Here is a 24,570-nt window from a genome sequence, read left to right as displayed (position 1 = left end):
CAAAGAAGTTGCAGATGCAGCCTTCAGTAGGTAAAGTGATGTGCGCTGTCTTTTGGAATAGGAAAGGGGTGATCCTTCTGGATTTCCTGCAGCTCAGATAAACCATGGGCTCTGACAGCTACGTTGTGACTAAGGTGAAAGCTTGAGCTTCCAGAGACAGGTCAGAGAGGATGACATCCTTCCTCTTGCAACATGCTAGTGCCAGGCTTGTACCACCTTGAAGACCATGGAGCACATTGCCAATCTTGGTTGGACTGGGTTTGACGCCTTCTGTCTTCCATCTGTTCAGGCTGATGAAAGATGAACTGTGTGGGCAACATTTTCCTAGCAGTGATGGGAGCGGCTGTGAAGCAGTGGGTCACCTTCACTGGTGCAGAGTTTTACAAATGCAGCATGCATGCTCTTGTTTATCTCTGTAATGTTGGTGACTGTGTTGAGAAGCAGTGTTTTGTGGCTGATAATCTGCTCTATCAAATAATACTACTGCAGTCTTGATATCTGTTGTAGTTTCCATGGAAATAAATAGGCAGTATTATTTTTGGAGCCCCCCATGCAAGTCAGATGCTGCTAAAAATCTAGGAGAGGCTTAAGAAAATCTGTTAGCTAAGTGATGGTAAGTCTGGATGCTGCACCTTTAAACATGGAATGTCTGCTTTGAGCAGGAAAGAGTCAAGAGGCATTTCCAGTAGGACACTGGAGCCAGACTGACCTGCATCTTCCCCTTTTGTGCTTTCACACCCGTATAAGTAAACAGAGATGATTGGAGAAGGGAGCTAAGTGGGGAAAAGCAGGATTGTCATCATATTTTTCACATACTTCCCCTTCTCTCCCGTCAGAAGACTATAGCCTGAGAGTTATTGCAGAGTAATTCACTTAGACAGGAATTAATAGTAAAGATCTGGAAGGGCAAACAGGAGAAACATAGATGTAAGCTGCCTGAACACAGGTATAACTTTAGATCTGATCATCCATACGTATAAATTATTTTCTAGACTCACAAAAAGTAAATACTACAGAAATGCATTACAGGAAAGCGGGAATGCCTCAGTGCAGAGCTTCCCATCTCTCCCCATACACTGGCTGTAAGTCTCTCAGCTGTCATTGTCATTGTTGTTAGAGCTGCCTGAAAACATTCCAAATTTTATGAAAACTGTCATGACCTCTTTTCCTGACTTGACAAAGAAAGGGATGCTTTTTTAGGGTGGAGAGGAGTGTTGTTATCACTAGTGAAAGCAAGTTTCTTTTTTTAAAAACTGTTTTAATAGTTGTTTCTATTCTGGTAGGTCTGTGTATATGGAAAATGATGCCAGAATGCTAACAGTGCATACTGCCAGAAATCAGTTCTGATTTCCCTCTTTTGTGCTGTCCTCTTATAAAAGTGAAATGATTAGTGTTTTAATTATTGCTTCTCTTATTCATGCGAGTTTCTCATCTATTTTTAACACTCTGGACATTGGCAGTCTCCTGCAGTAGTTTTTTTCAAAGACTGTGCTGGCAGAAGAAAGTTTTAAATCAGTTTTGAATTTGCTACTCCTCAGTAGAGCAAAGGAGAAGGACAGCAAGGGTTTGGTAAGGTCTTGGGGTGCAGCTGGTTCCCAGGGTAACTTTTTTGATCTTAAACCATTAACCCTTTTACGTCCATCCAAACCATTTTATCCTCAGAAGCTTTTGCTGACTTTTGCTGTGTGCTTAGACAAGTCCATGCTGCGGATAATTGGAATTGTTTCTCCCAGAAACCAAAAGTTACTAATTCTGGAAGTAGTTCCAAATGAAGACTGGAAACTATCTAAGACAGAGATGTATTTTCTGATATGAGCATTAATAAATGAATGTGAATAACGCAAATAATTTCAGTCAGAAAATTCCTAAGCTAGACACCAGAATTTGGAATTTATTGTACGGAAAAGTATTTATCCATTTGGTTTCTGATGAGCATCTGATGTTTTCGGAGCTCAGTAGATGCCTTCAGTCCAAAAAGGAATCTGATGATGTTGGTAAGTTCTGTGATTTGCACTTTTTTAGTGAACTGCTGCAAAGAAGGTTGAGATGTTTGTTTCAGCATGTGCTGGGGATCGTCTGCCTGGTGACTTTGATACACGAGCTGTAAAAGCTGGGAATGGCCCAGTATGACTCTGACAGTAGGACCTCTTCCCTAAGGGATCATACCAATGCTGTACCATATAGGTTGCTATTTGTGTACAATTTCAGGACCTCGTTTTTGTGCTGTGCCCAAGCATGTGGCTATGAATGTTTTATAGTCCACTCCAATGGCTGTGGTGGGGGAAGTATGTCTGGAAATGAGGTTTCTCCTGCAGAAGTATGACAAAAATGGCAGCCAAGACCACAGCAGAAGGCTTGCATGCAGGCAGGCTGTGAAGAGCTGCACAGCAGGCTGCTCAGGAATCTGCAGTCAGTCAATGGTAGTTACCCAGAAATGAACAAGACAAGGCTGATGTGGTTGCTTCCTCACCTTTTCTTTTCCATCGTACATGCTTTCCTCATGTTTGCCTTCTGCTCAGAACTGTAAGAGACCTTTTTCCTCCTCCTTTGCTTTCTTCCTGCTTCCATCTCCAGCCACGGTAGAGTAACCGCACAGACATCCAATGCTCTGAGACCATGGGAGCCTTGTAGGAGTTTCACTCGCTGTTCTGCTGCATTTTATTCTTCAGGTTTATGTTTTAACAACTGTGCCAGTAAGTTGACAGAAAATCCCCACTGCTCTCCAGTAACCTTTAGTGCTTTTGAATCACAGAATCACCCGGGTTGGAAGGGACCCCAAGGATCATGTAGTTCCAACCCCCCTGCCTAGCAGGGCCACCAAACATACACATTCAGATCAGGTTGCCCAGGACCCCGTCCAACCTGGCCTTAAACACGTCCAAGGACGGGGCATCCACAACCTCCCTGGGCAGCCCATTCCAGGGCCTAACCACTCTCCTAGTAAAGAACTCAATGAGAACTTTTGAGAACTTTTGAGTTGTTGGGCAAAACTAATTGAATTTGTGGAAACAAAATAATGAGAAAAATGCAAATGAGGTAAGCGAAAAGCTTTAGGGACTGGACTAGAATGTCGATGAGGGAAATCAGATCCTGGGAATTGTCACTTCTAGAGTGGCTTTGACTCTGAATGAATGTGAATTAAAAAATACATATTTATCATTGCCTTATTTAATGGTGCAGCATGTTAACAATTTAGCTGTCATCTAGAGGTGCTTTGCTCCATAACAGAATAGTGGCACTGTACCTTCTCCCTGCAGCTATGCTATTTCTTTTGTGCATGAGTTTACTCAAAGCGATCATCTATTGCCACTGCCTTTCCACTGGTATGATCAACTGTATAAATAAGATATTAGGAAAGGAGTGGGCTTTGCAGTCTGAGAGTAGAAGAACTGGAAGGCAAGGCGGATTGTGAGAGCTAAGGGAAATTCTAGGGCCTGTTAGCTGGGGTAATGGGGAGGAGGAAGGATTTGGGTAATGCTGGGCACAGCACAGAAGGGAGCACAGAACAGGTGTTTGTACTGGACGGGAAGAATATCTCAGAACACTGACATGTAGTGGAAGTGAAATTGAAATAGCTGTAGCGTTGAAGTGGGGATGACATAGTGCTATAGCTTCTGCTCAGTCAGATGTGTGAAATATATATTCTTGGGCTGTCTGCGAGTACAGGAGACCTCCCTGTTCTCCTTCTAGTAAATCTCCTCTGATGTAATAACTAAACAGGTTTTTAGATCTTACTTGCCTGCTAGATTTATCACCAACATTTTGGCGTATTTGTTTAAGGAGGAGGGTGGGAAGGTTCCGTTTTCATTGAGAAAGTGGATATTTGAGGAATGACTCAGCATAGAAATACATAAATGCCCACCACGATGCTCAACGACTTGCGTGGCTCTCTTCCCCTTGACCCTGCTCCCCCACGTGAGCTGCCCACTCAGGGCACAGTGGGGGTGAGTCCCCATGTGCCATGGAGCAGGCTGTGCTGCTGGGAGAGAGTGAGGGCACAAATGGGACTGTGAAGTGTTTGGACTTCAGCTCCCGCAGGGTGCCATGAAGATACTCCCTGGCTGTGATGTCACTGTCAGTTTCCTTCATGAGTTTTCTAACTTTTTTTTTGGTGGAATTTTAGTAAACGAACGGTCTGCACAACTTTCTGACATTCATGGACACTCTTGTGTCATCTACTTGGGTAGATGTGGAGCGTGTGCATGGACACCACTGGTCCGATTCCCAAGGCTCACTAGAATGAAGTGTACTTAAAAGCTTTTGGCTTCTATTGGGCAATGGAGAAATTAATGACAAATGCCTCCAAAACGTGAAAGCCTTAAACCTTCAGTCTTTTAAAACCCAGTTCCCATTGGTGCTAACTGCCTTTTCATTGCCAGATAATGAACCTTCACTTCTGTTATGTGTCCTTGCCTTCAGCGTGGTTCTCTGCATAGCTCCCGTCGTGGTCAATTAGCTGGCAGGAGAGGCCCACAGCAGCAGAGACTATTGCTTAATTGTTACTGTGGGATCCTGATGAAATGTGCAATTGCTGGGGTTCATTTACAATTCTAACACATCCAGTGCACCCTGCATCAGGAGTCCTGTGAACTGGACAAAAGTTAGAAAGTGGCAGCGCTGTTCCTGTCCAAAAGCTCATTAAGATAGACGTCTCCTGCTAGTGAACATCACACAGCTGACACAGGCAGCTTGCTCCAAATGAGAGGCATTCTTTTGTTCTGCCTTATGAGGGCTTTCAGATATAAAGAATTTGAGGCTACTCAAAGGGCCAGCTGTGATATGAAGGGCACAGGTTTAAAATAGCTCTCGGGCAGTAAATGCTTAATGATCAGATCTTTCATTGGTCTTGGAACATTTGAGGAAACTCAGCCAGCTAAAATATTTGTTGATTACTTTAACAGAGGCCCTTTGTTCGCATTATCATGCAGAGTAATTAAGCCACTGCCAGCTAGTCCCCTTAGCTATATACATAATTAAAATGTTAGACTGTGATTGAATAGACTGTATTGGCACAGGGAGCACCTATTCACTTCATAATAGAGTTCCATCACTGTGTTAAGCTTGTTTTCACCTTCTATTATTTGTTGTTATTTTGGAAAAATCAGTTTTATACGAGACAGATTGTGGTAGCTGTGCTTCCAGTGAGGAGCTAATGAGAACTTACAGTGAGAAAAGAGAGATATTTAAAGTATTTTGTCCATAGAGCAAAATGCAAGAAAATCAAATTAATCTATCTTTCTTTACTCCAGAGTTCATTTTGCAGAGGCTATTTTCTCATTTCCTTCTTGATTTTTGGCATCTCCTATGCTCTAGTCAAACCTCCGAAGTGAAAAGTTGATGATTATACTGCAGTTGAAACTTTGTCAGAAAGGCAAACTCTTTGATCATAAAAATATTTTAATTCAATACATTTGTTAATTTTTGGATTACCCTAAGTCAGAAGCTTTTTGTCAAACATTACGTCATCCTGAGGTCTCCCAAACCTAAAAACCAACTTTCTTTTAGGATCCTCTCTCAGTTGACAGTTTGTGGTGATAAGTTACACTTTTGGCAGCAGCAGACTGGCTTTTCCCATGCTTTTGCAGAAGAACGTTGGGACCCTTTTTGATTTCCAGTAGAGCTGGAAGTTTTAAGAATTTCTCCTAGCAAAAACAGCAGAAGCTCTTAGGTGGTAGATGTCATTTCTTCTGCTTGTTTTAGCCACAGGTTTTTTTTGTTTAATTTTTTTTTTTTTTTTTTAACTGAAAATTCCCCAAAGCAGAATAAGTACAAGAAAGTATCCTTAAGTCTAGGACTAGGAGGAAGCTGAAAAGGAGGAGACACTTGATAGAAATCGGGTTATTTTGATGCAAGGGAGATGTCTCTATTGTTTTTGACTTTGTGTATGTGTTAATGTGTCTGTTCTACTGAACTGGACTATTTTACCAGTGACTTTAAGATATGTTGGCCATGGAGGTAATCCCAGAGGAGATCCCATATTTTATTTTGACTGCCTGACATGTATGAGAGCAGAGAGATCCTTAATTACAAGTAAGGTCCTTGATTGTGTTTTGTGAGATGGAAATAAAAGGCAGAATTGTCCTTAAAGGTTGTGTTCATCCCACTGCCCTGAAGTAGAACTGAGAGCAGTGACATCTCTACTGTCTTCAGTAATCCTTTGAGCTAAGCAGTGCTCTTAGAAGCTCTGCTTAGGATTTCACAGATTGTCCAGCAGGGCTTGTGATGAAAGAGCTGCAGTGGCTCTGAAAACAGCAGTTTAAGAGGAAAGAAGACGAGAAGATGAGAAAAATCTTTCTCCTTACGCTGATAGCAGTTGTCACATCTTCCCTCACTTCTTTTACCTATGCCTTTGGTCCGGATTGAAGTGCTTATTCCTCTGTATGGCCAGATGTTCCTCTAAAGTGCTAATAGGCTGATTTCCACAGAATTTGGCCTGTTAGTTTGAAATCCTACTTGGTGTATCTTTTCTACTGAGTTTCACTGAAACTTTTTGAGTTTATTGTGAGTGTGATGTCGATTTACAGGGAAATATATTTTTAAGAGAACAGCAGCAGGTACAGCATCCAGTTTCTGGTGGATTTGAGCTGTGTCACCAGAAATCTGAAGAACTCTGCTTGTTATTGGATTCATGGCTTTAAGAATCTTCCAGCAGACCCATGGTACAGGAGATTCATTCTGGAGGTACTCTTCCAGCAAACGCGCCTTTCAACGTTTTAATAATTAGCAGAAATATAAAACATCTCTTAAGAAAGAAACTACTTGATGGAGAAGCCAGACTACAGAACTGCAGTTTTTAGCGATCGGTCAAGTGCAGGTTCTGCAGTTGCCATGTGTGTTTTCTGTTCCTCAATTTCTCTATGGTTTGCTTAAATTCTTGCTTGAAAAGTGAACTATCAGTAACTGTGTTTTGTTAGGCACTCGCATTTATTAATGTGAACTGTGGTCATCGTGAACGTGGCAGTTATAATAGCTTTCTCTTAATAAGAGTGATCTCATTGTGGGTATAATTACGATGGAGTAAATAATTCTCAACACATGCTGATGAGAAAGAAACTGGGAGCTTGCTGCAAGCTGATGTCATGGGAAGAGCCTGGTCTGTTCAGCAGGGACTCATCAGTGCAAAGGGCTCTGAAAAATGTCTGACTTGGAGCTAAAAAGAAAATGCAGATTGGGAAAAGCTGTTTTAAGTACTTAAATAACTGTATAAAAGGAAAGGCTTTGACAATTATTATCAATTGAATCTTTCACTTATGTAGGACTGCAAAATAAAAGAGACTAAGCTAAATTTTCCTTCAATTCCTAAGTAATCTGCATTTTTTTCCTCTTGCTTGTGAAAACAACTCATAATTTATAAACTAAGTCTTTCAAACAAAATAGCAGTGGGGTTTTTATTTCCAGAAACTTAGCACATTTGCTGAAGCTCAAAATAACTCCTTTTTTTAAAATTTAGACTTGTTTATAGTCATGTACATGGTGTGAAGTGAGTGAGAAAGGCTACTGGTAGGATTTGCTTGTGTGATTTTTCAACTGCTTTGCATTAATTTGAGTGGCAAAGTTAAACTTACTGGATAATGAGTCCTGATTGTAAATATCCTCTAATGTTTTATGTGGTGCTGTCATTGGACCATTTTTTAGAGGACACCACTGTCTGGCTTGATCTAACTGCAAAGATTTTGTGATATTTAGTTTATGTGAATAGATATTATGGTCATCAAAGCAATGAAATGTTTTCTACTAGCACAGAATTAAGAACATGAACTCAGGCACCAGAATATAGCTTTGGAACATATTGTCACTTGGAGCTACACATAATAACTTAAGAATTTTTTTTTCCTAAATAAATAACTGTATTTGCAATCAGATCAAATCTTCATTCTTCTAGGAAGAACTTTAAGGTTGATTAATTGATGAATGATTGTCTACTCGTTTATGAGCTGTTCGTAAAATCATTATCAATACACAAGAATTTTACCAGCAGAAAGAATAAGGTCCCAAGGTGTTGCTATCCTTGCTTGATGCTGCTGTGGAATTTCCTCCTGCATCCTGAGTACTCTACATAAAGTTTGTACTTGAACTGCATAGTTAACAGTGCACAGTCTGGCCATTCTGCACATCATTTTAGTAGATGAAATTAAAATAAATACCATATTAAAGTCAAGTTAGATATTTTAATGGGAAAGCCTGAATCTTCCCATTTAAAGATGCAGAGCAAAAATATTCACCAATACACAAACCGTAAGCATCACTAGACTCCTATTTATACTTCTAAAATTAAGACCCAGAATAAGGCTAAAATGATTATTTGCCCCATCCTATAGCTGTTCACACACTTCTGAGTAGCAGTGTGCCTAAGAGCCTGTCTGTGAAAGGTAGAAAATGTACCTTTGGAACACAAAAACACTAAAGCATGCTGAAATGCACTTAATGCCTGCATAGTGTGTGCCAGTACAAGTTCTTTGGGGACTGAGAATTCTTCAGGGGAGACTGAGAATTTTTCTATTTACTTCAGCAGGAATAGGGTGTAGTTTTAATTTTTCCTGACCTAAATTTTCTTGGTGTTTTGATTCTGAGACGGGTGAAGAAAGACACAGGAGAAATTTGTCTTTAGGAGATGAAATTAACCTTGGTGGAGAGATAAAGTAATTGGTGGTGCTGTTTGACAAGCAGTTAGCTGCGCTTAACGCTTGGTGTGTTGGACTGTCTCTGCCTCTTGAGCTGAGGTCAGCTGAGGACAGAGCAAGAGATTTTACTTTGGTAGTGAAATGAGGCTCATTGCTTTTTTTTTTTATTATTATTATTATTATTTTTTTTTTTTTTTTTTAAACAAGCTGATTTAGCAGCTGGTGTACCTACATTGAAAGCTGTTTTCTCGGGTTAAACTCAATTATTTGTTTTTGCTTTGGCTGCTTTGCATTCTCACTCACAGTTGGGTTGGTGTTATGTGAGAAGGGCAGGGTTATGGGTTCGTATTCATCTACTCATGTTGCTGCAGACATACTTTACCCAAGAAATAAAATAGTCTAAAATCTCAGTGGAGAAGATGAAGACATTTCTTAAACCCCAAACAAAAACAATAAATGGAAACAAGGATTAACTTCGTCAATTTTCACCCCTCCCACAATAAATCTCCCAAATCTTGGCTTTTATCTTAGATGGATAACACAATAGGCACCAGAGCACACCAATGTTACACAAATACTTCATGTGCTATCAATTATTTTGGAAGTATTCATCATCTGAATTGTGAAATGGTTTGACCTTTCTTCCGAATGGAGAGTGTATAAGGACGTGAGTCTTACACTGTGGCATTCTTTCTCTTGTATGGGTATCCTCTAAAGTTATTTCAGAAGAGCACAGCTCTAAGTTCTCCCTTGGTACCCTGCCCCTCTTGTTGCTCTGTGGAATGATGTTGGGTTAGAGATGATCTGTTATGTGACAGGGGAATAGGGGTGAAGCAAGAAGCAAAATTGTTTAGTTTGGTGGCTTAAAAAAAAAAAAAAAAAAAAAAGCTTAGATATGAAATCAATAGAATACATTCAGTGGAAATGCAGCTGTGCAGTCCTGCCTAATGGTGACTGCCAACCTTCAGACAGCTCTGCCTGGGAAGGAAGGAGCTGCTGCAAGATGAGGTGAGAGCGGGTAGGTGTACCTACAGTGTGTTCTCATGGAAAGACTCTTGTAACATACCCAGTAACATCACATGCAGAACGGCTTGCTTTTTTAACAACTTTAGAGTTTATTAACTTATAAAACCAGGTTGAAGTGATACAAGTACATAAATAAGTACCGTAACAGTCATACGTCCCATGAAAAGAATTGGAAGCATGATGACAGTGTATTTTATTTCCCTATGTGATGAAAAACTGTAAAAATGCAACACTGCATTTTACTAAATGGTGCTTATGATTTTTTTGCTTTTCTTAGAAAGTGTTTATGATAAAATAAATACACAATCTGGACTCCACCAGTCCTGTCACAAATACAAAAAGCTGATTGCTGCCTTCATAAAAACACAAACACTGTACACTTTCCCCTCGGTCTCTGTTCACCAGCTACTGCTACAGACTGTGCCCATGAGGTGAGAAGGCAGCTGCTGCTCTTCCCGCCAGGTCACTACAGTTCCTCAGTCTTCCTTATGGCGTCTTCACCAAAGGAAAGATCAGGATAATTCATGGCTTATCAGAAGAGTTCTAGTGAGATTTAGCACTTCTACAGCACATTTGAACTCAATAGATGCCACATGCTGTGGGTCTTGCTAAGACCAAGCAGGTGCTTCTGCAGTTAATTATTTTGCAGTGACCTCTGGTGCAGTAAGGCCTCACCACCTCGGATAGGATGCCCTACTCCACTTCCAAACATGCACACAGCACTTATGGAGGCAGCAATACCATGGAAACTCCATGGAACCAATCACTGTCTTTCTTATGGCCAGGTGCCCATTCAGTCTCTGTGCACGCAGCACATTACCAGCGGTAGTGGTGTCTGTGTCCTGCTGGGCTCTGTGAGGAGAGGCTGGGCTGTCACAAGGCTGCAGAGGCACAGCTGGGCCCAGCAGCGGCGCCTCGGGAAAAGGGGATTTCCAAAAGGGTGAAACAGGGCCAGCAGTGTGAGGAGTGGCCCTGCAGCAGGTCAGGGCGGGAGGGGCTCCCTGTGGCCTTGCTGGGCTGTTCTGCTGGCAGGGCTGTCTGTGCAGGACCTGTGCTGGAGCAGCTGTCCTCACTGCAGCCTGATGAGGTTTGGTTCTTACTGACATCAGACTAGTTTTACTATTGCAAATCCACCTGCACGCTCCCCTTTTTAGCATGTTTTCCTGACACGGTGGACTGGTTCGAGCGCTCGGCAGGGAGGGAAGCGTTCCTCTATGTTAGCCACTCTGCGCCCAGGCCTAGGGCCAGTGTGGCGATTATATGCAGGATCCTGGAGTTACAACAGCCTTGATCAATCACAGTTCCCTTCAGCTTTCCTGCCCCTTTCAGCCTGTTTTTCTTACTTGCTCCCCTTTGCTGGGTAGCCCCAGGCCGCGCTGCCTGCAGCAGAGCAGGGCCTGGGCAGCACCTGGCAGGCTGGCTGAGAGGAGCTGCAGGGAGGTGGCATTCAGCACTGTGCTCTCCCACACCTCCATCCCTTTAGAGATGGGTACACCCTGCAGTGTTGTTGCTGGCAGAACAACAAACCTCAAAATCCTCGCAGTTGCTGTGACTTCACTCCCTGTGAAGGCCCAGCCCCTGGTTCAGATTGTTTCCACAAAGCTTTGTTTCCTAGCGTGTGTTTGAACAGCGGTGTTCCTTCCCACTTGGGGAGCAGAAAATGGAGGCAAAGCAGGCAGAGTCGTTTGCTTCTTGGGAATTCACCGAACACTGCAGCCCCAGGGCAGTGCAGCATTATGGTGACTCTTCAGAGAAAATAATTTTTCAAAATAACAGCCTTCTGCTTTTTTTTTTTTCTTGGCAGATGACAGCCACCTTTCTTAAACACTGTAGATGGGCTATACTAAGTTTAACAGAGTATCTCAAAATTCTTTTTCACAAAGATAAGAGTTTTCATAGGGCTACTGTGTTCTAAAGGCTTGCTGTAGCTGTTTGGTATTTGTCAATAATCTGGGGGAAATCTGTCCTTGAAGCTTGAGAATTGGGAAGTCACCATCAGAAAAAAATGCAGATTAGCTTTGTAACAAACCAGAACAAATAAATTAAGCTCTGTTGTAATGAAGGAGTTATTAAGTGGGAGGTGCCCTAGGAATTCTGAAAGTGCTGCAAGTACTTCACCTTCTTCAGCATCGCTTTACAAGGCAGTCTACTAGCCAAAATCACGTGTTAATCAGGCCCAGAAGAATGAAGTTAATAGGGCTGTGATTGAGAGATAATACCTACATTTTTTTAGAGAAGTGGGTGGTGAAAACAGTGAAAACCACTTAAAAGTGAACATTTGCTCAAGTTGCTACAAAAATAGAGTGATTGCCACTAACACCTGCTGTTCAGTTTATGGACTCCGTTTGTTCAACTACAAGACATCATCCCAAAGGCAGGCTGCTTAAGAGTTTGTTAGTTTAAATCTGTTTTTTATGTCTCCAACACAAGTACTGTAGCACTTGTATTTTTCTTCCACTACTTAAAAAGAAATCCACAAGCCATTTCAACTCCAGAAATGGTATGAGCTCGGCACAGGAAATAATGTTCTCCACAGCTCCTGCACATTTATTAGGTGTCCTTCTTTTCATTAGTTTGAAAAACTTGCCAAATAATAAAAGCATTCTGTTTTCTCTTTTTAACTTGTAAAGAAATGCAACTCTGGGAAAGTACAGTCTCTCTTTCTGCTTCCCCCACCAGTAACACAGAGCCTCCTAGAATTCTGGAGGAGATATTTGAACGATTGACACAGACCACTACACAGAAAGCAGCAAATTTGCTGTGCATGATGTGAATAATTACTGCATTATAGTTTTGGTTTTTAGGGCAACTGTTGACTTAAGCAAAATAAGCCTGCAGTCCAGCTGCAGATCCAAGTTTTCATAAGTTTTCTTGTGTTTCTCCCTCCAGTGCTGTCTCCCTTAACAGTGACCCTTTTCAGACTTCTCAAGGTACAAAACCTTTACCAAATCCTCGAGCTCAGTCCTGCACACTCTGCTTTCACACATTTGGCTGATCTGAGCTTCTCCCTCGCTAAATATTTTCCACTGGCCTGAAAACAAAAACACAAAGGAGAAAGACACTCGCTTAGGAAGGGCATAGGGAACTTTGGAGTCACTTACAAGCATTCTCCAGACAAACTGATTCACAGTGGTCGAAGAGTGGATGTCCAATCCTCCCATGGAAAATATTCAAAGTATCTTACAGTCATTTAACATGTTCCATGAAAAACAATTTTGTTATAAACGATGAACAAGAACCTGAATATCCTTTTCTTTAGTCAAGAAGTACTATTTGTTTCAACCATTTATGAAGTCAGATACCCTGATTTGTGACAGTGATATAAAAATTTAAATGTGATGGTAAATGAAAGCATTTACAAGTCAGCATTTCATGCAATATGAACTCTAGCTACCTGCTTATTATACAACCTGTGTCAGATAACAATATTCCAGTATAGTTTTGCTAAGGTTAATAGAATTCCTCACAGTCCTGCTAACTAGGATGTGATAGTACAGATAACAATGACAAGTGCAGAGAAGGCTGAAAGGAACAAATTACAAAATATTCAAGATGAAAAGCTGTCTGCCTCTCACTTAGCCTGTATTATGAAGAATAGATTGTTCCTGGTCAAAATGCTTCCCTCCCTACTTGGAACTTCAAAAAAAGAAAAAAGACAATTTGTATTGCGGAAGAACTAGTAGCTAAAAATGCCTATACCTTAATTAAACTGTCAAATTAGGTATCATATCCCAAGCTGGATGAAATGCAAAAAAGAAATTGAAGCAAGAGTGATAAATGAGTTGCATACCTTTTCAAAAGACAAATTTTAATAATAAAAATACTACTAAGAACATAGAAAAGGCTTCTTTCAAGTACAACATATGTATGTATACGGGCTTAAATAAAGTCAAATAGTGCTGTTGTGCTGACATCAGTCATATTTCAGACTCATGGCATTATAAGCAGAAAACAGCCAATTTGTTTTCTCAGAATGATAGGAGACTAGCACAGCATGCTGTATGTACCTACACTTTAAATTGCTGTATTTTGACTATTTGATTTTATACAAAGCCACATACTAGAGGAACATGAGGCCATTTGACTGCATTGAGTAAAATGGCGTACTTTTCAAGGCTGTGTAGATGGAGGAAAGCCTGAAGGTGTCAGAATTTTACTTACTAGAGGTTGTCCTTGTTATCTGTTTGAAGTAGGGAAGCTCTTCAAATTCCCTCTTGGACATTTTCTCAATGTAGAAATGACGGAGAATCCCTTCAGCAAAGGTACAAGAAGTGGCTGTTACTGGAAGCATGCACACTGCTCTGAGCCCGGGGTGCTGCCTGGTCTTTATGTAGAATTACTGCTGTTTTGAGCTACACTGTGAAATAATCCTTACCAGTAATGTGGACTTTCGGCCTATTCTGTCTGTTTGCTACTCTGGTGCTGCTCTACATAGGATTTATGATTGCAGAGAGTTGCAGAGGGGTGTGAGAATTAGCTGATTTTTTTCTGACATAGCTAAAACCTTTCTTAGCATGGGCGAATGTAAAACTACAACAGAAGCCAAAATCTCAGTATCTTGGACAAAAACAGTACAATTTTGTTGTTAGCTGCCATTTTGCCTGTCATGAGTTAGCAGACATTACTGACAAGTCATCACAAGGCTTTGTGGCTTCTTGAACACATAAAGTAATTATTAACCATCAGCCCTCCTGCGACTTCTGTTCTGCTCACAGTTGGGGTTTGGCTTTGTGCTTTATAGTGCATTCTGGAGATCATTTCCATGGAAAGGGCTGCACTAGATGAGGTTTTCCTAAGGGGACTGCATCCTTTTTGCTTAAATTGGATTAAGTAGATAGGCTCTTTAAGGAGCTGAAGATAATATTTTTTCTGTCCTAACTGTTGAGGATTTGCAGTAATGCAAATCAGAAAGCTTTTGAATTTTCTTCTGATTTTACCAGTTGGTTTAATAAGAGATACTGCTTTCATCCTTAATACATTTGTTGTCAATATTCTAGGCCGTCATGAATGCAGTTACGTATCACTAAGGAAGACAGGACAGACAGTAATTTCAAAGGAAACCTTTCTGATCCAGCTAAGCAAGCACCTGGTTCAAACCCACTGTTCACTTCTCTGTCACAGATTACACGTGGTATTACTGACACCCAGCATGGTTTTGTTGTTTTGCTCACAATAAAGGTCAGGAGTTTGCAGAACTAGAAATGTGTGTGTCATTAATGATGTTGGTGGAGCAAAACGTAGTAGTGGCCATGGCTGTAGGACTGGTATCCTAAATAGCTAAGAGAACAGCAGTCCCTAAATACTTGCAATTTAAGTTGCTGTGGCATTTTAATGAGAGATTATACAATTTAAAATATATAACTTGTTCAACTCACCTTTTCTGATTGTCCACACGTGTATTTCTATTTGTGGTGACTTTTCAGTCTCTACTGCAATTTTTCTGATGGTTTCTCCTTCCTCTGTGAAAATGGATTCATAGACGGGAAAGGTCTCTTTCCCACAGAAGTAATCTTTGTTGTCAAAGCTTTGACTTGGCACTTCTTCTGTTTAAGAAAAAAGCCCAAAACACATTCTACAGCTGTAAACAAGTCTTCCAGAAATTACGTGGCACTAAACCAAGCAGGCTTAGTTTAAAATCAGAGTTTTCATAGAGTCATGGAATATCCCAGGTTGGAAGGGGCCCACAAGGATCATCTCAACCAAATCACATGTTCACTTATGTAGTCTTTGAAATCCATCTCCAGCTAAGCCATAGGCATTTAATAGTGTTATATTCCGCTAGGTTCCCATTGCCTGCCTCTTGTGGCAAGAGATAAATTTGTATTTATGATCCATAAAGAATTTCCTAAAGAAATGAGCTATACTGGTCTGTGAGAATCCTCAGGATTTTTGAACCACTGTCCACTTTCCAAGCATATCTGAAATAACAGTGGAAGTCTCAGAGGTAACTAAACGATAATGAAAATCAGTGGTTGGAGAGAGTGAAGAAACCTGAGTTAATGCTTTGTTCAGGAAAAGGGTAGGGGGAGAACCTACATCTTCTGCAGTTTGATCAACAGCAGGGACCACATAGGGATGTGGCCAGCCAGTAGTTCAGTGCAAGCCTGGGCTAGGCTCAGGGCACGTTATCTCATGACAGCCTGGAGAAGTCACAGGACATAGAAGTGGAAATTGTAATTATTCTGATGCTAGTTGGAAGTTGGACAAAAATGGGAGAAAGAAGACGGGATGATTTGAATGCTCTGTGCGTACTGCAGTGGGGAAAGAATGGAAGAGTCTTCTGATAGTGGTGAACTGTGTATGTTTCTGTAAAATTCTCTTTGGAAATCAGGAAGTCATGCAAACAGTACAGAGAAAGGCAGGAGTTGATGAGAACACGTGCCACATGCAACAAGCCCTTCATCTGAATAACAACAGTTAATGGGAGGGCTAGGCAGGCAGCTCTGTGTGTCTCACACGGATATCTCTGCACATAAATCAGAACCGTGGGCACTGCTTTGCTGTTTTCATCAGATTCTGTAACTGGAATCCTTGACATGCACAGAAAAAAAGTGGTTTATCATCAACTCTTTCTTTTACCTGGACAGACTTTACAGCACTTTCCTTCCACTTTCTGAGGGTATTTGCAGGGATATTGTTCTGGACAATGAATTTTCTTACACTCTTGTTTGGTGATGTTGCAGGTACACAACACACACTCTACAATTCCAAAGGCCCGGAGATTAGGATGCCAAGATTCACCGTGGGAGTATGTTTTGCCATTTGAAACACAAACTACAAAAGAAGAGAAAAGGAAGAAAAAGTACGACTGGAAAAGGTACGTTCACTGGCTGTTCTTCTGTGAACATTCATTTGATTCTTGCGCATTTGTTTAAAGCAGTGTCTCCATATCTAATTTGTCAGTGTCTCTAGCTCACTTCACTACTTGTTTGCTTCAGTCAGAGTTTTGCCACGTAAAATGAGCCAGAGCCTGTGATCACTCTTTTCTGAGCAGATTGGCTTTGATTCCAAATCCCACGATGCCAGTGTCCACCACTATTTTGAAGACAATGGAGAAGGTGGCTGAGTCAAGGACTTGAGCAGCGCCCCTCCAGCGCATGCATTTCAGTTGTGCATCATTAACCAGCTTACAAAACTAACTCCTCCTTCCTACAGCTGATCTCAGTCCACACACAGGGCATAGCCTGCTAAATTGGCTCTGCCTTCTAGTATTGAATCTGCAGTGGGCAAAATGAGGACATTTGCTACAAGTTATCTGAACAGCTGTTCCTAGTATTAGTTGAACGTGGCTTTTGCAGGGAGAGCATACTATCGATAGGACGGATTGGTGCCACCTAGGCCTGTAATACACAGGACTTGAGCTACACAACACAGAGCAAAAGCAGTGGAATGTTAAAAAAGAAGTCTGATGTCGTTTGTGGGGATATGTATGTCTGTAGGTATCTAGGGACATTTGGCCTTTGGAATCACGAGAAAACGTTAACTTGAAAGGATGTATATGGGGCTGAGATTTCATTCCAAGAGCATCTAAGCATCTCACAGTATTTTCTTCATCTGTGCCCCTGAGAGACAGAGAAATACAGCTGGCAAAAGGAGAGTGGAAAAATTCCTACCTGGTAGAAGTCAGTTTGGGTCACCCTGCATTTAATGGGGATTATATCACTTTACACCATGTTTGCATTTGTCCTATAAACCTTACTTCTTTCTTTTTAAATATTTTATAAACACGAAGAAAAATGCAAACTAATCCTAACAAGGTGAAAGAAAGGGCATTGCCTGAATTCTAAAGGCAACTGAAGTGAAGCTGGGGTATGCTGCAAATATTTCCAATTCTTTTAATATGCCATCATTTTTATTAATGCTTTTATTTGTAAAATATGTTCCTTTTTTGCCTGTAACTTTCAAAAGCAATTTAATTTTTATCTGTAATCTGAAATTTACATCTAACTGGTAACAGATGTGATCAACTGGCTTTTACTTTGCTGAGTTGCTGAGATTTATGGGGAGCGTTCTTTGTAATGTATTATCTTTCATGAGGTTATGTTATCGTTTGGTTTATAATTTGCTACTTTTTAACTCCTTAAGACACGGCTTTATTTTAGAGGTGAAAAACAGTTTTGTTTCTCACATGAAAGCAAATAATGTGTTATCTGTTTACTGAAAATGAGAGAAGGATCTGTTTAGCACAGAACAGTCCGGGGTAGCAAATGAAGCCTTCAGAAGAAGATAAAATATGGCATATAACTTCTAGTTCCCAAATGCCCTATGTTTTCTTTGTGTTCTTCGCATTCAGAATTATGTCTGTATCCATACAATCACATTTTATTTGCTAAGTATTTATTTTTCAGTTTGTTGTGTCTCAAGGGGCATACGCACTAATTAATGCATTACTTGTTAATTGGGGAAGAACAAAGGAAAATACATGGTCAGCATTCTGGTTTCCACCAAGGGGATCAGTCAGACACTCTCCAGGCAGTGAATGTATGAAGTTGTAGTGGTTAGTACACTGCATTCAGAAATATGCTGTTCATCTGTATGCTTCTTACTTGCTGAAACAAATCAGTTAGAAACAGCTTTGATGATGTCTTTATGTGTGAATAACATGTCAGAGATATTGCACTGTGTGGAGATTCCTACTCCTAGATTCAGCATAAAACACTGGCATGATCTGAATGCTTTTTCATGGTTGTTCAGGTGGATAATAAAGATCCTATGGCCAACATTCCTTCTGTTAGTTAATACCTTGAAAGATTAGTTGGCCCTAATACAGGGGCTTTTAACTCTTTGTGGGTAGTTTCTGAGTGCCTGCTGAGTGGTGTTTGTGGATAACTGCTTTTCTGAACATGTACTTTTACAGCTATTTATTTTATGGCTTCTTAGGCCTGTTCCTGCAGACCTCAGCTAGCTTACATACACCCACTGTGGGACCTGAGCATCCTGCCCTTTTGGTTGTACAGCACCTGCTGTCCCATGAACTGATAACTGATATTTTCCCTCTATTTTCGTCAGTCCTACAATGCAGCAGGAATGTCTTAGTCATGTTTGTGTAAGGTCTGCCATATAGGCTCAAAGTCCTGCTGCCCACATAATGTAATATACTATCAGAAGGCACTAAGGAATTCATTGCTTTGGTTAACTTTGCCTGGTTACAGCTCAGACATCCAGTCTCAGCTAATTACCTGCTCTGCATCTACTGTTAGACATGGTGGAGGAAAAGGACCCCCTGCATCTCAGACAACCAGCTTAAGGTGGGGGAAGTCCTGATATTTTCTTTCTTTGGAATAATTTGCTAAGCCTTGGAGGCAGAAGACTTCCAATTCTACAGCAAAGTTTTACGACCTGAGATTTGTGGGGCGGTTTAAATACATGCAGTTTGCAGCTAGTAAAGTTACAAAATAGGAGACAGTGTAAAGAACATAACCACCATCTATTTCCTACTGGACAAGTCACTGTGTGAACCAGTTAGCAAATCTAAGGGCATCATGGTGTCCTTTGAGGCACTTAGAGCTCACTTTGCTGGTCACAGCAGCATGTGTTTTCTGAATTATGTAGTATAATACCACAAAGCAATTCAGAAAGCAACACAATAATGTTGTGCCCATGCAGACTGAAATGCAGGCACAACTGATCTCAGTCAAGAGCTTATTTCATATCTTCACTAGTCTGTTGCTTTCATCCTCTGATTTGTGTTGGGTCTCCTGATACCGGTGTGAATTTCCAAGAGTCTGCTGTACATTTTGAGAAGACTTTTTTGTAGGTGTTAAATGCCTGACCCATACAAAATACTTATCTTTACCTCGTCCATGCTTGTGCTTGTTGTTGATAACAATCTGTACTATTGTTCCTGATGCTTGCTGGGGATCTGGTAGGACTCCGCGGTTACTCCTGGCACTTGGAAATCGTGGAACATTGACTACCTGCCTGGTGGAGCTGGGTGACAGCTCATAGTGGGAGCGGTGGTAAGAGTGTCTCTGGAGACAGAAAGAGAGCAGGAAAGTAAATGTATCATTCCAGGGAGCATGAGGAAAGAGGCTGTACTAGAAACTCAGTATGGGCAATGATTGTTGCCTCCATCAACAAATCGGCCGTATGTGTAAGGAATGGCACCAAACAAAAGAAGGCCAAAGCAGATTTTGCAGGTGCTTAACGTGGCAATGAAGTTAACTACACATACACAGTTGGACCTCACCTCACCAGACTGTATATTCAGTGTAGGTGTCTACCTCTAAACTGATTATCTGAAGTCCCTTATCAAGTACTTCTTGAACGTGATCCATCTGACCTGTTGTAGATCTCAGAAGATGAATCACAACCCAGAAGTCCCCATTTCACTCAATTTATGATAAACAGAATTCAGAGCTAGACACCTTCTTTACTTACGTCTGCTTTAAGACCAGGTGAGCCTGTCTAGTTTTCCTCATCAAAACTGCTTTCTGCTTGGGCTGCTTCTTGTTTGCATGCAGCTGTTCTGAATGCTTGTGCTGGGCCAGGGCGAGCCAACTTTACACAGACTGAGCAGAACCTTATTTCAATCTGTCTTGCAGACTGGGAAATCTCATTTGATTTGCAGAGGAAAGTAGTCTGTGTGTTTTCTATAGCAAAAGAGCTGGCTATTTTCAGAGAATTATTTTCCAAAATACCCATGGGCATGAAGGGATAGTGTGTACTAACGCAGATATTTTATGAGGCATGATTCTTCTCACTAATCCAAAGACCTGTTGGTTCATGTATTTGGGTAGTGTGCTTAAAAATGCTTAAAAGCTCTTCATGTTCTCTCCAAGTGCTGTTATAAAAAGCCTCTCTTGACTAAGTTTTTAGTGGTTACTGTTAACCCCAGAGGCAGTGAAGCCCCTAAAGTAAATACACACGTATATATGTCAACTGGGAAATAAGAGTTTGTAATTTTGATTTTGAAGTGTTGCTTGTATAGCAAACAAAATGCTGTGGAATTTTATTCTCATAGAGCACATACAGATGGCCAAATTCAGAGCCTACAGGAGCTCATGTCAGTTTGTAATTAAGACTTACTCATGAATTCAGGTTAAGTTTATTAAGGAGCTTGCTGCAGTAGATATTTCTATACCTTGTCAGATCTGTTAACATCCTCTTTCTTCTTTTTCTCTCTTTTTCCCCCCAATGTACTGGCATGCATGGGCAGAAAATGTGTCCTTAAATCATAGGTCACACTTACAGCTTCCCTGTTGGCTGGCTGCCGGAAGATATCTCCATCAGCCTGCTCCCAGGATAACTCTCCATCTCCTGTACATGAAGTAGAGCAGTATCAGTTAGGGGAGTCACTGTGCAAGGATTTGGGAGATATGTAGAGGAAAAATCTCATCCAGCTTTACAGCTAAATTTGTCAGTCTTTAGTCTGACTTGATTGTATTAGATTATTTAGAGATGACTTCCCAAATATCTTGGAACATATGTGGTCACAAAGGCAAGGAGAAATGAGTTTAGCTGAGCTCACAGAGAAAGGCAAGGCTGTGTGACCTTCCATCTGCTGTGTGCTGAGGGGACCCACAAGTGCAGTTACTGTTGATCAGTGGGTATGTAACTTGACTGACTGTAACTTGACTCTGAAGTGTAGCCACTAATAATTTACATTCTATTACGTCAGGAAAATGTAAGCCATACTTAGTCCTGCACATTTTATACCCCTATGTGTGGTTGGCTTTTTCCTTATTTTTATGCTTTATTTAATATATATATATGATGTGATCATCGACAGCACTGAGTTATGGCAGAGATGTCATATATGAGAAATTGACCCACTAAGACTGGATCCCATGTAAGCTCACAGGATGCTTTATTTGAATGTAGAAAGTATGAAACGTTCAAGTGTTCCTTTTTGAATTGGGCCAATAAAAGTAGTACAGAAGTAAGGCTCATAACAGTAATAACCTTCATAACAAAGCAAGGACACGCTGACTTGTCTTTTAAATAGAAAAGGTTTTGCTAGAGCACTTGCGTTCTGTGCATACAATGTAGAAGTAATGAATGCTCTTGAGAATCATTGTGAGGGACTTGCAGAGCCGGCCTCTGGTCCCTCACAGCCAAACATGTAATTCATGGGAAAAGTTGAAAAGAAGAAATTCTCAGTTTCTATTCAGAAGTAACATCCAGCTGTTTTCTGGGTAAAGACAAGCTCCATAAACACATACACAACTAGTAGCCACGTGAACCTAACAGCAGGGAAACATCAGTTTTGGGCTAGAGAGAGAACGTAGCTATAAGAGTTGTTAAAGACATATTTAGAGGTGTTCCTTGATAGGACAAGCCGTGGAACTTGAACTGATATCTGGTTTTTGGAAAACTTGTACTAGAGCAGGAGACATCATTTAGCGTGGAGCTGACCTTGGAATTTATCCCAGGCATGGAATTCAGATGCAGGTACCGATAAAGTTGTTTTGCTAGTGGCTCAAAGCCTAGCTCTGTGTGTACTGAGCAATTTCTCTGGATCACGGTGCAGTGCCACCACATCATGCACACCTGCTGGCTTTCACGAATGGCACGCAACAGTGCCAGGCACAAGCTTGGGCCCCTGTGACAGGACAGCTGCCACAGCATAACAGCATGTGATCCTGGCTTGGGAGAGCCATGGTGCTGATACAGTTGCGTCTCCAGTTCTGCAGTTGACTTGATTTCACTCAGATCCATCATGGTTCTGCTACCCAATGCATTTTTTGAGAACTTTCCATTTAACTTAAGGGGAAGTTGGATCCTAACATAGAAATCCTCATCCTTTCTCTGACTGGAAGGACAGTGTCAACAGTGAAACCCAGCACAAGATGGATGCAGAGCTGCTGGACTGGGTCCAGAGGAGTGGCATCTGTGAAAACCACAGGCACCTTTAGCCTCCTTGCACCTCTGAGAACTGGCCACAGCTGCTTGGATTCTTGAGAAGTGGCGATTCAAATGCCACGATGCCAATAGTGAGATACAATACATCTAGAAATCTTCAGATATTTAGATGGGCTTGCAGGCAGATGTTTAAGTGCAGACATTCAGAAGGGCTACTAAGGCTGGCAGTATGCTTCCTTGTAACCAAGTTCTCCATGCTTACAGGATCAAAAACGGAACTGCCAATAAAATACCAATGTTTGCTGAATATAGATAGACACCTAATTTAAACTGAATTGAAATTAACCTCCAAATTGAAATTCTTACGTCTTGTATAACTTCAGCAGGATTGATAACTTGTCAGAGAGAGCCTCATCTTTTACTTCAAAAGCTGTCTAGCCAAAGCAATGGCAACTATTTAAATTCATCATCTGAAGCTCTGACTGTCTTCATCATTGGAATGCAACTTCATCAGTGCATTCTTTCCTTGTTCCAAGTAAGGAAAACAAAGCTAATAATATTGCCCTACGGGAATTTGACGTTTAATTTTCCAGCATGCATTGGGTTTTGAGTAAATGGGAAACTTGCAGACAACATCCTAAGTGACAGTGCTGGTGCACAGACAGGGGAAGGAGTACATGCTGATGTGTGTCCTGTGCATGTGTAACACTTACCTCTGCAAACTGGACAGCAGGACTCTGGAACAGAAACTGGGAAAGAGCAAGTTAATTTGGGACAGGTCTTCAGCCCACAGTACACATTTCCTTCCTGCCAGTAAAACACAAGGAGCATTTAGGAGTCATCAATTTGTATGGTATCATGTATGCACTTTTATGGACACATTTAAATCTAGTATGGATGTTTACATATATGTCCCTCAAGTAGCCAATTCAGAATATTAAACCAGTGAAGAATCTGAATAGCAGTTCTTAAACGTATGTCATGCAGAGGGAAGTCCCTTAGTTTTACAAAATGAGAAAAGGTAAAGAAGTGTGGGAAAGGAAGGAACTGCAATTACTATAAGCCTAAAATCTGTCTAATGTTTACACCTGGTGTAAATTCTTCCCCGTTCTCCCTAAGTCACGTCACATGGCTGATCTGGAGGGAGAACTTGGCAGTGACACAAAATTGTTCAGTACCTAACATGTTCAGTTTGTTGTGAATGTTGAATACAACAATAATTAGATCAGAAGAGGTCCTGATTGGTTTGAGAAGGATGTTTCAGCTCAAAAAATGCCTCCAAAGAGTCACCGAGTGACTGCTCCAATATGCTGGATTTAAATTGGTGGCACCTCAGGAGTGGGTCTGGGGCCCGGCGCTGTCTTACAGAGCTGTCCAGTCCCAGCTCATGGGGCTCTTATCAGCTCAGCCCAAATGAATCCAGTTTCTTTCCATCACTCAGTGCTGTATTCTCCAGTCGGGTTGAAGTGATATGTTCTGTAAATGCCATGCACTGCATGCTTACCTACAGCAGATGTCTGACAGGGTGAGCTTTGTCCTCTGTGTTTGAGCAGCAGGCAGTCTGGCATTTACCAGGTGCCATGGACTGGCTTGTAGCACTTTCGTGAGTTTCTGCATTAATTCCCAGTTCCCAGCCTCTACTGTGTGCTATGGACTGCGTGCATTTCAGTGCCATGTCTTCTGGAAAGGTGAAATGAAGCTCAGACAGAGAAGGGCTCTGACAAGCTGTGGTACTTACTGAGCAGCTGCACTGGGCACACTGGTTTGCTTGCCTGTTTTGGAAAAGCCCCTCTGCCACAAACATTTCGCCGTGATGGTAGGTGGTGCCATTGTATTCACAGGATTTTCCAGTGATTTTGCTGCTTACTGAGAACAGCGAATCTTCTGAAAGCAATGGGAAAGGAACACTTCATGCAAATTGTCCTAACAACTAGCAATAGCACAAGTACAGGGATAGGAAAGCTTCCCCGCTCCCCCGTTCCTCTTTATTATAAAAGGACAAGTTTTGTCATGCTACAAAATATGAGTGAAATTGTCATGCTGCTGTTTTGCTGAACTTTCATAATTCATACTTTTGATTTGACTGTCTCAGTTAATCTTTGGATTTGGATTTTATCAT

At 41.2% G+C, this 24,570-nt stretch overlaps 2 protein-coding genes across 4 annotated transcripts in view; one reads left to right on the top strand and one right to left on the bottom strand.

Moving 5' to 3' along the window:
- Nucleotides 1-9,728: 9,728 nt before the first annotated feature.
- CHRDL1 (chordin like 1) overlaps nt 9,729-24,570 on the bottom strand; it is a 42,322-nt gene continuing 27,480 nt past the window's right edge. For all 3 annotated transcript variants that reach the window (XM_048959827.1, XM_048959825.1, XM_048959828.1), the window contains 8 exons: nt 24,190-24,335; nt 23,165-23,258; nt 20,839-20,906; nt 19,444-19,618; nt 16,227-16,421; nt 15,023-15,190; nt 13,809-13,898; nt 9,729-12,678 (listed from right to left, as the gene is read on the bottom strand). In XM_048959827.1, the coding sequence (XP_048815784.1) occupies nt 12,548-12,678; nt 13,809-13,898; nt 15,023-15,190; nt 16,227-16,421; nt 19,444-19,618; nt 20,839-20,906; nt 23,165-23,258; nt 24,190-24,335 (1,067 nt within the window). In that variant the 3' untranslated portion in view covers nt 9,729-12,547. The remainder of the gene's footprint in view (nt 12,679-13,808; nt 13,899-15,022; nt 15,191-16,226; nt 16,422-19,443; nt 19,619-20,838; nt 20,907-23,164; nt 23,259-24,189; nt 24,336-24,570) is intronic.
- The window catches only part of PAK3 (p21 (RAC1) activated kinase 3), a 154,445-nt gene continuing 146,238 nt past the window's right edge, over nt 16,364-24,570 (top strand). The window contains exon 1 of the mRNA XM_048959823.1: nt 16,364-16,464. The gene's annotated coding sequence lies outside the window, so the exon portion shown is untranslated. The remainder of the gene's footprint in view (nt 16,465-24,570) is intronic.

Source organism: Lagopus muta, chromosome 13, assembly GCF_023343835.1.
Source record: "Lagopus muta isolate bLagMut1 chromosome 13, bLagMut1 primary, whole genome shotgun sequence".
NCBI lineage: Eukaryota > Metazoa > Chordata > Aves > Galliformes > Phasianidae > Lagopus > Lagopus muta.
The sequence above is the reverse complement of the archived record's forward strand: the minus strand, read 5'-3'. Positions and strand labels throughout refer to the sequence as shown.